General features: G+C 38.0%; 1 protein-coding gene across 1 annotated transcript in view; it reads left to right on the plus strand.

Moving 5' to 3' along the window:
• The window catches only part of CRHR1 (corticotropin releasing hormone receptor 1), a 97060-nt gene that overhangs the window by 22034 nt on the left and 60061 nt on the right, over positions 1-14965 (plus strand). Inside the window, exon 2 of the mRNA XM_087945488.1 lies at positions 791-875. Within this exon, the coding sequence (XP_087801614.1) occupies positions 791-875 (85 nt within the window). The remainder of the gene's footprint in view (positions 1-790; positions 876-14965) is intronic.

Here is a 14965-nt window from a genome sequence, read left to right on the forward strand (position 1 = left end):
TGAGGATGATGATAATAGCAAAAATAGAAATATAACAATTGTAGAAACAAGCTCCCATATTTTTTTTTTTTGCAAAAAAATGCTTTTTCTTCCTTTTGAAGACTTCTTGGGCAGGGAAAATCAGTGCTGTAATTTAGTAATCTTGTACATATTTACTCAGAGATAAATTTCACTACGTTACATTAAGATTATGCCCAAATAAATTTACATAAAATTGTAACCTAAATAAGATAGAGAATTCATTGTCCCACAACATAAGATACAGCCGTCTCTGCATGGTATTTCATTTTTATATGTGATGGGCTAATATTTGACAATAGTTGATAATGCCATGTAAAGACATTCTTAGTACTTGACAATATTTGATGAATGACAAGTTCTCGACTCTCTGCCAAAGCAATCAAAATATGCCAAGAAAGCTAAAACATTCTTATTGGGTTTGTTTGATTTTTTGCAAACTGTCACCTCCAGAAATTTAAAAGTAAACCTGGCAATGTTCCCTTTCATATTTACAATACTGAGCACCTCAGTTCCATAAGTGTGCAGAAGTTGTGACTATTACCTTCTATTCTATTCAGTTCTGTTTCTTTATATTAGTCCTTACTTTTATGGATGAGCTCTCCATGCCTCACACTTCAGCTAAGCGTCTCTGTTGCAACAACAGCTCTTTGAATTTTTGGGCAATTGGGAACCCATAAGATGGAAAAGGTTGATATGAACTATCCATTGAGAGTGGTCTCTGTTACCCCCCTGCAGCAACTCATGCCATCTGTCTTTTCTTCTCACCCAGGTTATTCTCTTCTGGTTCAACCTAGCTGCTGCCTCTATTAGTGATGAACACTGTAGAAACCTTTCTTCTGCCAACAATATTACTGGTAAGTAAGCTTCAATAATTTGGCTTGTTCTCCATCAGACCGACACATTGTCCCTCTTGATGGATGATCATTTCCTGAGAACAGTACAAATAATCACCACAGACTGGATGATTTCTGGAATCTGAAACTAGGGACTATTAAAAAATGTGCAGTCCATACCTTTCTGGAATGTAGACTAAGGTACCTGGCTAACTATGCAACCTTGCTATCTGGAACCATGCACATTAGCCTGATTTTAGTAGGTGTCAATTTGTCATTCTTTTTTTTTTTTAAATTTCAAAGATATATTTTATATCACAGTGTGTAATGTGAGTTTCCCCAAGCCCTTTTCACACTTGCAGATTACAATCAGAAATCAAAGTTGACATCCTCCATAAATTTAGGACTAAAACTGATAATCCTCAACCATTATGCCTATTAGCACCAGCAAGCTTGGTTTAAGCATTTTTCCAGAATACATAAATACCCGTGTTTCTCAGAAAATAAGACCAAGTCTTATTTTCTTTTAGACTTGAAAATAAGCACTCGGGCTTATTTTCAAGGCAGTCTTACTTTTTTCGAGGTGCAGCAGGCCAGACTTGGTGAGCTGGATGCACCATAGATGCACCATTGCTTCCATTCAGAACCTTCAGCGTTTGGAATGGAGGCTTTTTGGCAAACAGGAGGAAAATGGGGAGGAGGAGTTTTCCTGCCTGCCATCCTTCCCCTCAGTCTGTGCTGAGCTTGAGGAATAGATTATCGGAGAAACACGGTATCTCAGTGGCCCACAGGTGGAGTTCTTCTTAACCCGTAACAACCTCTAACAGGCCTGTCTGTAATTCTCAATATTTGGCAGGTGAGCAGAGATAATAAATTAAGGATCATGGATACTGGTCAGGGAACACTCTTATCTGGTTAAAGAACTGTTCGTTCAAGAGGTGTGAAGGAAAGGATAATTTCTCTACTCAGCAGAAACTGAAAACTGCAACTAAAATTTTGATGAGGGAAAATGTATCTGATAGAAAAAGCTGGGGGGGAATTGTGGATGACCATTGCTCTGTCTGTAGTCTCTTAAGATTTGGGTGCTAAATACACTTTCTGACAATTTACAATTTGGAACTGACAATTTACACTGCAACCTAACCAGAAATAAATTTTGCTATTTTTGTTGTTGCAATAAGGTATAAAAAAAGGGCTCTCCTGATTAATGTTCCATCCAGCATGCTGGCCGAGTTCCTAACAGAGGCCTGCAGCCAGTTTGCTCCAATAATAAAAGCACGTGCAGGCAAATGGAATCTGGTGACTGCATTGTATTAAGGAGATAGGACCAATTATTCACTGTGCCTGAATAAAAACGCACTGAAGATCCAGTCCCTAGTGCCAGTTTTTCTTCATTTTACTTGCTAAAAATTGTTGATTACATCCATCTTCAGGCCTCCCCATGTATCTGCAATTAGCACCTGAATCTGAACTATCTGTACCCTTTTCTCATGCCATTACTTTCTTACTCTTAAAAAAGAAACCTTGTTTATATTGCATTGGTCAAAATAACTATGAGGTGCGAGTCTCTTCTATCTGCTACAGATTTCTTTCAGTATTCATAGGAATTTCCCTTCTTTCTGCAAGATTTGATATGTATGGGTGAAAGAAGAGGACATAGTTTCAGGATACACGTCAACCACACACCTGATCAAGCAAAGTTTTGGCAATCAAGAATGACATGAAATGCAGAAAAGAGCTGCATAAGCAAGCACTCATTTAATTATTGTTACTGCTGAACATATGTTTGAGAGCTCTAGGCAATTCTGGTTAAAGTCTCTTTTTTATCAAGCTTATATGCATAGTGCATACATGGCACCTGTTAATTTATATTAGTTCAATCGTAAGTAAATTTCCTGCCTAATTAACAAGCCCTCTTCACCATTCTTACCCCTTGGCATGAATTATCTTTTGCTAATCCATTAAATCATGAAGAACAATTTTGTCAGCATGTGAGCATGAAGGAATTCTGATTTAAGTCATTGTAAGAGAAATGGAGAACTTGAGAACAGCTGGAGTTTGGTCAGATAAGAAATGGGAACAGGGCTGTTGCTCAGCCTTGTCACACCAGTATTTTAAATTCTATGCCAAATCCAACTGAGTTTTATATTTCAACCTAAAGATTATGTTCATTTTGATGCATTTCCTACCAGCATCTCCTGAATCAGATTAATTATTTGTTGAAAAATAGAAGCTGAAGAAAAAATGTGTAGAGCTGTCCATTAGAGTTTTGCGACCAGGGAAAAGCTTGATCTATGTAGATTTATCTTTATATATTTAGAATTTGTTATCCTTTGCGTAATTTATTTCATACGTGTATTGCATATACTTATCAAACATATAAAGTATTTTTCTAAAATGCATTGTTGTATTAATATATATTTAATATTTGTAACCATATTTTATATTTGCATTTTGGAAAGTTTATTTATTTTAGGATGGCCATAATCAATTTTAACTAACCATGTCGCCTCTTTCCCGATCATAAACTTTTCTCATAAATCACAGGCACTCACCCAAAATCGCACTTTGAGTCATTATATAGGCAGCTGCTCACTGGAGCATTGAAAAAGAAGGCTCAAGATACTAGTGCCAGACAGGGTGCCAGAAATTGCTTAAGCAAATCACATTCTTGATCTAGACTTGAGTAAATTTGTGAGTGAGAAAGAAGGAGAAAGAAAAAGACAGATTTTTGGTTCTGTAATGAAAATAATCAGTTTTTCTATAATGCTTTAAGTGTCAGTCAAGAAACTGGGGGACTGTGAATTCTAAGTCCTAGTGACATGTAGATTTAACATGTAAATACTTTTAAATATACAAAATATTGTTACTGATTTAAAAACCCTGCATTGCTGTATGCAGGGTTTTGGAGACAGAATTTCATTGAAACAATGCACTACCTATTTCCCCTTCTTCTCCACCTCTGATTAAAAAAAAAATTTTTTTTTGCCTTTCCTTCCAGCTCTGCTTTGCTTCTAACCAAGAGTATCCCCAAAATCAATATAGCCATTTTTAAAATTCATTTGAAACTTGCCATAATCCATTTAGTGCCAGAGAAAGGGTAGTTTTCCAATCTTAGTAGCTTTAGAGTGCTGGGTAACCAATCCTACTATCCACAGCCAGTCAGTATTACAGACTGGAAATGTAGCTCAGCATCTGAGTGCATTGAGGATACCATTTTGAAAGAGGTTGCCGTGGGAGGTCTTTATTTGTTATGCCACTGAGTCAGCAATCCAAATGTGATTCCTTCTGGTAACTAGTAGCATCAGCTGCTCTAATGTGCTAGAATTTGCAGAAATGTCTGAATTAAGAACATGAATAAACATTTCATCCAATATTCCAAAGCATTTGGCTTGCATCTACATTGGAAAGATTTTAGTATCTTCGGTGACTTCTGGAATACTATTTATGACCAAACTAAGATAATGGATCATCAATATCATGAGGTCTTTGAAAGAATATTTTACTCATTGAGCAATCTAAGGAAGTTTGTGTTCGTTGTTGCCACCAAGGGCTAATCTTTCTCTAAGCCTGTGAGAATAAACAATAGCAGAAACTGAGAGTGGAAGAAGTGGGAGATTATTAAGAGCCAGAGTTTTGCAGGGTAGGAATGCTATGTTGAGATTCCAGGTAGGTTCTACCAATTTTAAGCAGCAGACTCTGTCTTGATTGATCTCTCACAATTCACAACACTAGGAAGAAGTCATTGCGTATCTGCTCAGGGATCAGAATGATATCTATCATCCCTATTGATAAAATCTGTCATGATATTCTTACTGATAAACTGGTAATGATAAAATATGGGCTACAACTGTTAGATATATTTCAAATTTGTGAATGACCACATAAACTCCTCATAAATGTCTTCACATCAACTTGGAGAATAATACTGAGTACGATGATAAATATATCTGTCTTGGCCCAAGTTTTGGACAGGATTTTATTAATGCTTTAGAATAAGTGATTGAGGGGATGATAATCAAAAGCAGAGATGATACAAAACTAGGAGAAAAGGCTAACATTTTAGAAGTGAAAAAGTTGAATATAAAAAGATGACAGGCTTGAACTGTGAGCTGAAGTAATTTGCCAGGGAGAAATGTAAAGCCCAGGTAGAAAAAAATAATAAAGGGAATTTATGTAAGATGGAGGGAGTGGGGAAGGAGAGAGGGAGAGAAAGAGAGAGATCTGGCTTGCAATTGTATGTATGGAAAGGATCCAGGTGTTTTAGTAGATCACAAGTTGAACATAAGCCAATACTACAGTATAATGCAGTTAATAAAAGGGCAAATACTAATAGGAGCATTTAAAATAATTCCCACTCTATTTTGCAGTGTTAGACTCCACTTCAAAAGCTGTACCTAATTCTGGACACCAGAATCTAAAATAAATTGGCAAACTGAAGCAAGGAAGGCTACCAAGATTTTGAAGAGATTGGAATCCAGTTATATGAGGAATGAGATACGTTTACCCTGTAGAAGTGAAGTCTGTTCAGACACCTAAAGAGTGATCACATAAATGAGAGAATGGACTTATTATCTCATTCCCAGAGGGTAGAACTAGTCCCCAAGGGTTGAAATTATAGGGAAGGAGATTCAGTTTAGATAATCCTAACCCTAATCCTTCCAGCCTCTCGATGTTACAAACTCCAGGTGATTCTACTAACCATCAATCACTTGGCTAACCCCTTGCTTATTTATTTATTTGATTTGTCAATCGGTTACAAGATAATCCTGTGTTTCTCCAACAATACGGCCTCCACCAATAGGAAGGCCCAGCATGATTTCTAGGCATGAGGTGAAATTAAGCCCCACCCCCAAAATTTAGGCCTATTTAAACCATGCGTTTCCCCGCCATTTCTCATATCGTTCGTTAGAACTACATGAGGTGAAGAGAAATGGGGGGGGAGGGCAGGGGGGAGAAAACTTGCCTTTAGGAGTGCCCTGCAGGTAGCCTAGGCTAGAATACCCTGATCTACTACTGATAGAACATCAGCCGATAGAAGCTCCCCAAAAGCAAAGTCACCAGCTGCTTCGATCAGCTGGTAGAAGCGGCCTCGGGGTGAGCGCCCATGCACAATCCCCACTCCACGAGGCTGTTTCTATCGGCTGATGAAAGCTCCCTGAAGGCAGAGTCCCCAGCCACTTTGGGGCGAGGTGTGGCTGCCCATGTCCCCTCGCCATTAGGCAGTGTCTTTCGGGTGATGGAAACTCCCCAAGGGCAGTCACCAGCCACTTCGATCGGCCGGTAGAAGCGGCCTCGGGGCAAGCGCACACACACACTCCCCTCGTTGCGAGGCCACTTCTATCCGCTGATCGATGTGGCTGGTGACTGCCCTTGGGGAGCTTCCATCGCCCAAAAGACACTGCCTAATGGCGAGGGGACACAGGCAGCCACGCCTCGCCCCAAAGCAGCGGGGTACTCTGCCTTTGGGGAGCTTTCGTTGGCCAATAGAAACGGCCTCGTGGAGAGGTACATGCGCATGGGCCGCTCTAGGTGGGGGAGGAAATTAAGTCACCCCTGAAAAGACAGCCGAGCTGTTTTTTGGGGGGTCAAAAAAAATAAGGTCCGGCCTTATTTTGTGAGAAACACGGTAGGTATAAGTATAAACATAGTTATGAATACATGAAATTGATACATATAAGAAAAATTAAAAAAATCAAAAAAATCAATAGGACAGGGATGGTAGGCACATTAGTGCGCTTATGCACACCCCCTACAGACCTCTTAGGAAAGGGATGAGGTGAATAGTAGACAGTCTAAGGTTTTGGGGGTTTGGGAAGAAACCACAAAGTCAGGTAGAGTATTCCAGACATTGACCACTCTGTTGCTGAAGTTGTATTTCCTGCAATCAAGTTTGGTGCGATTAACCTTGAGTTTGTATCTATTGTGTGCTCTTGTATTGTTATGGTTGAAGCTGAAGTATTCATTGACAGGTAGGACACTGCAATGTATGATTTTATATACTATACTTAGATCGGACTGAAGGCGGTGTAGTTCTAGAATTTCAAGTTTGGTGGCATAAGGTATTCTGCAATGAGTAGAGGAGTGGAGAACTCTTCTTGTGAAATATTTCTGGACTTTCTCAACTGTGTTAATATCAGATATGTAATGTGGGTTCCAGACTGATGAGCTGTATTCGAGTATTGGTCTAGCAAATGTTTTGTATGCTCTAGTTAGTAGTGTGATATTACCAGAGAAAAAGCTATGTAGGATTAGGTTAACAATTCTTAATGCCTTTTTGGCTATGTAGTTACAGTGGGCTGTATATATCTACACTAGATAGCTACCCAGATATATTAGGTAGTCCTAACCATGAACTGTTTTCCCAGCAGGTGGGAAAGCATCCCATCCCAAATGAATCGCCTCCCAATAGCTACCCCAACAGATTCTGCAACAGTTATAGCAGCAACTCCAATAGCATTTTTATGCCAGGTGCTTGCTTTCTTGCCAGGCAAATGGGACAGAAACTCAAACCAAGTTACTGCTTTCTTTGTTCAAAGCAAACTGTATATGTCTCTAAGGTCACAGAATTTTCTTGGTGATCAAGTGAAGGTAGAATTCTTAATAAGTCTCACTAACTTGCAGGGATTCAAAATAGGCAATCCAAGTATTGATCTAAACTAATCTGGACTATGTTAATCTGTGACATATCTTTGGGATTCTGTCAGGCACATGACTGCCAATAAAATCCATTGCTTCTGGTGTAGGCCCAGAGTTTCATCCACAAGTATAGAATATGAACCGGAATGAAAGAGGCTTAACAGATCAATTAAAGAAGGCTTGTCTAATGAAATCTCAGATGAACTAACACTTCAATGTGATGATTATTTTAATGCAAGTCTATCTGAGCATAGAGGGGAAGATCAAGGACAAGTGGACAACTGCAAATGGAAGAGGAAGATGCCAGTATTCATTTTTCTTCCCTTCTCCTTCTATATCTGTCTGCATATTGGAGGCTGCATAGGTTGAATCAATGCACCTAGGAACACAAGAAGTCATTTCACTGTCCAGAAATTGCACTAACACACACAAAATTTAAGCTTACATGGTGGAGAGGTTGGCCATTTCTCATGAAAATCTGGCTGTATCAACCCCATTCAAATATGAGCAAACTGATACAATTGGGGGAGATGGTATTTTGCCAGCTAATGTTTTGCCTACTCAGGCATATCAGGAAATAATGTGGTCCCAGCCACAAGCTGGGGCCACCAGAAATTAAGTAGAGTCCAGATTTTTTTGTGGAGCTACTTAATAACATCTAGCTATTCAAGTTACCTTGTAAATATGATTAACTGCAAAATGTGGCTACAAGCTCTAATAGACTCTGTTATCAGAGACAATTTCACTGAGTCTTCCATTGCACACAAATATATTCTTCCTACTTAATCTATCTTCCTATTATAGTTGAAACAATGGTTGATTGACAACTATGTTCTCCCAAAGATGTTTTTTTCAAGAGGCAACTGGACTTTCTTGTTTTTCTTTGAAGACATTTCACTTGTCATCCAAGAAGCTTCTTCAGTTTTTGGAGAAACTTCTTGGATGAGAAGCAAAATATCTTCAAAGAAAAACAAAGTCCAGTTGCTTCTTGAAAAAGCATCTTTGGGGCAGCCATGACCTGGATGGCTGAGACTCTCCATAGACATGACAACTATGTTCATTCATCATTGCTGAATGCTCTGAACTACTTTGATTCTCTGAAATACAAAAATCAACAAGCCAAATAGGTTCAAATATGTTTTCTTAACCCATCTTCCACCTTCCATCATCTCAGTTTCATCTTTCCTTTGTTGTATAAACTGAGGTATCTGATTTTATTTTGAGAACTGTGCTACTCAAATCTGCTCCAGAGATTTCAGAGAACTATCTGCCCTGTGAATATCAATCCAAATAGCTACTAGGAGCTAAGTGATATATTTAACAAGGAGATTGGTCCATCAAGGATGCCTTTCAGACTTCGAAATGTGGCAAATACCCTTGAGACATTTGTTGAATAGAGCACACAACTCTACAGAAGTAGAGATGGACCAAAAGAATCTGAAATAGTTTTACATTTCTCACAAGCTTGTGTCATGTCAAGAGAGAACATTTACAAAAACCTTTTTGAATGTCTTCTATTCCAACCTCACAACAAGCAGTGTGATGGGTTACCATGGAAGCTGGAAAATATAATTTTCCCCAATCTTCCATTTATAAATGTTGATATACCTCCTCTGAGCTGGGATTTGGGGGGCTTTAAAAAGATCCATGTTCATTTTCTTACTTTACCTCTTGTTAAAGATGCCAAGTTACATCCCATGCTGCCAAACCTGACAACATGGCAAGGTTTGAAAATCATTCAATTTGAAAAATGCCTCTACATCCTGAAACAGTTTTAGGAGACACACACACACACACACACACACTTTTCTTTTCTTTTACTTTATAACTGACCAGTTTCTTGTCAAAATTCTTGGCACACTGCTGAAATAAGCAGGCCCTATTTTGGTATCAATGTGAAGCTTTATTTGTTTGTGATCCATTATCTGCAGATATATGAGAATTTAAAGTGCACAAACGCCACTTCAGAACAATATATCTGTTACTGTGTTACCTTCCAACAAAACAATTAGCCAAGTATTTTCCCGTGGCAGAGTTTGCTTTTTCACAACTCTGCCCATACTTTTATTGAACTGTGACCTTTTGAGGCCAACTATGGCTATCCCTCTAACTTTTTCTGAAAAGCTCCCTATCTTTGCCCATCCCAGTAGTTTTCCAGCTCCTTTAAGAGCTTCATGCAGCCCAGCTAGGCGTTGCCAAGTCTGTCTACAAGTGCTCTGCTGTCCTTCAGCACCAGAAGGCCTTTCCATTTCTCTAGGATAGTGTATTTGCCCTGACTCTTATGCACGTTAGTCCCTCCATTTCTGCTATTTTGGGGGAATTGGACCAGTGAGTTTAAAGGGACTGTATTCCTAATTTCTGGCACAGGAAAGGCTCTCTTGAATATTTCTTTCTTGGAAAAGCTATGTAGATATAAAATATTCCTGGGAAGCCTTCATTAATGTGTGTTTAAATTGCTGCTTTTTTTTTTTTTTTGCCTTTTCTGTTTCCCAGACCATCGTTAATACCTGAATGGCTATATGAAGAAGTATCTTTAGTTGCCAGTACTTCTAACTTTAGGATGAAGAAAGGTTTGGGGAGCCAAAGTTTGGGTGACTGAGACATGAGATGTAGGACCAAGTCTGCCATTGCCTCACTGGCTTATAGATTGAAAGAGACTGAGTCACTCAAAGAAAGAACGGAAACTGCAGCTAGTTTGCTGGCTGGCCCCACCCAAAAAAATGGAGAGCATATCACTCATTCCTGTCCTATATATTTGGAGAAAGAGAAATCTTTTGTTATGAAGATGGAGAGGGGAGAAGAAATGAATCTCTTTCCTACCATTTTGAAACTGAAGGAAGTGATGGTTCCTGATCCTTCAAGATACATGAAGGGGAAATAGAAAGGGATATTCTGAAAAATACATTGAGAGTTATACCCATATTTTTCCATGTATAAGACACCCACATGTATAGGAAACCCTCCACTTTTCTCACCCAAAATTCAGAAGTCAATATTTTAAACATTAAATAGAAGACATTTATTTTGCAGAGTAAGACATTTGCTTACCAGTATCGGTATATATTTTTTGTTTTCTGACATTTTTATGGGCTTAGAACACTCCAACATTACTGCTCCCTATTGCATCTGGGCACTGGCTACACACTCTCCATAGCATCAGATGACATCAGTTAAATAAGACTCATGATTGGAGGAAACCTGTTAGCTTGTCTCTGCAATCGGAAGTTTAGCTCAGGAGGCTAGTTTGTGGAGATAAGGTATTGGCAACCCCGATTCTCCTCTCAGCCCCCCCCCCGGTATATAAGATGCCCCTCTATTTTTATGTAAATATTTTTAAGGAAAAATATTGTCATATACACGGAAAAATAAGATAATTTCTCAGGGCAGGAATGACCAGTTATGCCTTTTATCAACTGCTATTAGCACCAAGCAAAAATCATATAAAACAAGGGGTCCATTAAATAGTGGGAAAGTCAGGAAAAATAACCACTGGATTTAAACAGCAGTCAACTGAGTATAAGCCATGTTGGCAAAGGACAATCGTGTTAAGTATCTGTTGCAAAAAAAAAATGTCCCTATGTAACTGTATTGTGTCAAATGTCTGAGTCATTTCTGTCAAGTGTGACTAAGGGAGCCTGATAGGAAACATCATCAAGCAAATTATTTTAATTTCCCAGGCTTGTCTAGTCAAAATTAAAAATTCAGAATAAATCCTAACTTTATTAATATTTCAAGGACCGGAAGAGATGATGAGAAATTGGATTGATCAAGTTTATACTTAATAGAACTTTTAAAGAAAGCAATTAACAGTCACTTCTCTTGTTGGGCCAAAGTCCATAAAACATTTTATTCCAACATTCAAGTTTCAGAATTCCAAAAATAGACATTCAGAAGATTGATTTTGAGTTTCAACATTTTTTTTACCAAATTATTACATTGTTCTCTAAGCTTTATGTTTCCTTAAAGCTCAGGGTTGCTCCACCAATTTGACCTTAAGAGTAGATACTATTCTCCTGGTAGGTGTGGGGAAACGGGACTATCCAGGATGTTCTAGCATCCGCTGTTTTTTCTTCTTGGAAGTACAGAAATAGAGGGAAATTGGTCAGTAGAGTGATTGAATGACCTGTCCAAGATTAATAGTTGGAGGGATTTTCAACAACTGAAATCAGAAACATATTTATGCATTTAAACATGCTAATTATAAATCAAATTGTTGTGTTTGCACAACATGCAAAATTGGTTAATTTTTAACACTTTCTTTGGTTTAGTATATTGTGTGAATCCTGCCCATTACAGGATGGACAAGAGCCGTGGTAGCGCAGTGGCTAGAATGCAGTATTGCAGACTAATTCTAATTCTGCCAGCAGTTCGATTCTTATAGGTTGACTCAGCCTTCTATCATTCTAAAGTCGATAAATTGAGGATTCAGATTCTGCTGACTCTGTAAACTGCTTAGAAAGGGCAGTGTGAAGCACTATATAAGTCTAAGTGCTATGTGCTATTTAGCTGATGATTCAAACGTGAAAAAGAGGTTCAAATTAATCTGTAGCATGAACACATCCAATAATTTTTATCCTGACTACTAGTTAAACCTGTCATTAGAATAAAAGAAAGCTTGAGACATAAAAAATAAAATAAGCATCTTTTTGAACCAAGGATCCTCCAGATATATTGTTGTATCATCTTTCCCAGCCAACACAACCATGATGAGAATTGTAACTACATACATTTGGGGTGCACAGTTGAGGTATATTGTTTTGGATCAAAAGTATATTAATATCTGACCAGAGATGATGGATCAGGATATTATTGTGTAGCTGCAAGTTTTTTAAAAACATTGTTGTGAAATTGACAAAAAGTTGCTGGAATTTACATATATCAGGACGATTTCTTTCCTGTCACCTAATTTGGGAGTTCTCTAAATATGTCTACAATACATTAACTTACCTTCCATCAGCTTTAACTAATATGAGGAGACAGATGTTGAAATGTAGGAAGACACAGAACCCTCCTTTATTTTACCTTTTCTAAGCTTAGAACTTGCCTTTAACCTCAAACTACAATCTGGGCTCCCTATCTTGTTTAATCTTAAATAAAGTATTTCTTCTGTATATTATTGATTTTCTTCTTCAACTCAGGTGACTTTTCAATAGCCTCTGCCTTCCAAGATGTCCTGTGCCAACCATCTGTTTGGCAAGTTTTCATGCCAACATTCATCATCACTATAGCATGCGGCCAAAATCACACTGCACATATACAAATCTTTAGACTGGAATGAATCGATGCTAAAAATTATTTTTGCATGAGTGCTTAACACTTAGTTCCACTTCCTTATCTGGCAGCAGATGAAGCTCCTGTTAGCATGTAGCTGAAAGGCGGGAATTTTTTTTTTTTTTTTTGGTTTGAGAAAAATTAGCTTCCTTTGCCAGCATCTGCTAAAATTCTGAGACTAATAGCTTGCACATCCCATTTTTGGAGGAAGAGTTCAGTCTCTCTATGTGATTTAGTTCTCAAGAGAGTCGGGAACTCATGTATTTCTGGGGATTTAATGGCAGCGGGCCCTATGGACCAACAACATCAGTATGTCCCTTTCAAGTAAATCACAGCTGGGCCTACCTTTGCCAGCATGACCTACTATGTGCCACAAAGGCTGCTCAGTTCCTCCATTCCTGAATTTGGAAGTGGCTCAGTCTAGGAACTGTGCAGGCTCAGAGGCAATTTGGACTATTAAGGGCTAGCCCACCTGAGAGGCAGAGTTGTTGACAAAAGGAGAAGTATCCTACTTATCCACAGAGTTCATTGAAGACCTAAGATTCCCTTCTCACCCAATATAACTTCAGGATTTGGGGATGAAATAAGGGAACCCCCTATATAAGTTACATACTCTGAGTTCTCTGAAAAAGGTAAACATAGATTCCATTATTATTATTATTATTACCATGTGTGCTGGAGAATAAAAAATCATTAGAATAAGGTCGATCGATAATCTTGCTGAGCTTCCGCAAGTAAATCAGATAATCTTTCCATCTCCTGGAATCAGAATAAAGTGAGGTGGGAGAAAGAAGCTTAAGCAGAACAAATATAGCATTCCCTCATCTACTACTATGAAACCATAGAATTAAGTAGGAATTCACCTAGTGAAGGAATTCAGATTAAAACACCCCAGGCAGATGGCTATATAACCTTTGCCTGATAACATCCAAAGAAGAGAGACTCTACCACATCTCTCGTAATTGGCTTTATTGTGAAACTTTTACTGGCAGGAAGTTTTGACCTACCACTCAATCAGAATCCATTTTCCTATAACTTAAAATCTTTTATCCATTTCCCAATATATGTAATGAGAGAGAACAGGTCTCGATATTCTTCGGTATGACATCATTCAGATAGTTAAAGAGTGCTTTCATGGCAGTCTTTTCTCAAAACTAAGCTTACTCAGTTCCTTCAGTCTTTCTTCATAGTCTCTAATTATCTTTGCTGATCTTTTCTGAATCTATTCCAATTTCTCAGAAACCTTTGTAATATGTGGTACTCAGAACTGGATATAATACTTACGTCTGATGTCTCATCAAAAGAGAATAGAATAGAATTATTACTTTCTGTGATTTGTAATGCGTGATGACCTTCTTTACAGCTGCATCACATCTTATTTTATTTATTATGACTTACAATATTTAAAAAATGTATGGCACCAATTTTAGAACAACACTCCTGATGGCTCACAGTAACAATAAAATCCTAATAAAACTAGAAAACCTAAAACCAACATAAATCTGATGCCCCAATCATCCTCTCGGGATGCCCTATACTCCAGTATCTTTACCTATAGTGTTCTCATTTAATTTGCAATCAACTAGAGCCCAATATTGGTTTTGCTGATAATTTCTCTTTTAAGGTACTACTCATCATCCAATTTTATGTCATTAGCAAATCTGATCAGATGACTTCATGAGTTCATCCAAATGATTAAATGAATAAAATACATAGAATTAATACTTATAGCACTCCACCCAATAATTCTGTCAAATTGGATGAGGAACCGTTGATGGAGTAGTCCTTGAGTAGGCTTCTTGCGCCAGTTATGTACCTATCTAACTTCTTAATAAGCTAGGCATGATGTACTTGTCAAATGCTTCATTGGTCAAAATATATTACATAAATTGGTAACATTCCCAGACTCTGTTAGCAAATATCAAAAGTGAAATAAAATTAATCTAGCCAGATTTAATTTTGACACATCCATGCTGATTTGGTGTAATTACCAGTTTTCAAAAAGCTTCCATATTGATCTTTGTGATCCGCTGCCTTAGAATCTTTCCAGGTGCCAATATCAAAATAATTGATAATTTGCTAGGTTCTTCTTTTTCTATTTTTGAAAGTAATGGCAACATTTGCTCTCCTCCAGGCATCTGGAATCCAACCCTTCATGGTTTTTCAAAAATAATTATTAGGGTTCAGCCAGTCTATCAGTA

The sequence above is a fragment of the Notechis scutatus genome, chromosome Z (genome assembly GCF_049901735.1).
Source record: "Notechis scutatus isolate UNSWTSFEM ecotype Mainland chromosome Z, rNotScu1.2, whole genome shotgun sequence".
NCBI lineage: Eukaryota > Metazoa > Chordata > Lepidosauria > Squamata > Elapidae > Notechis > Notechis scutatus.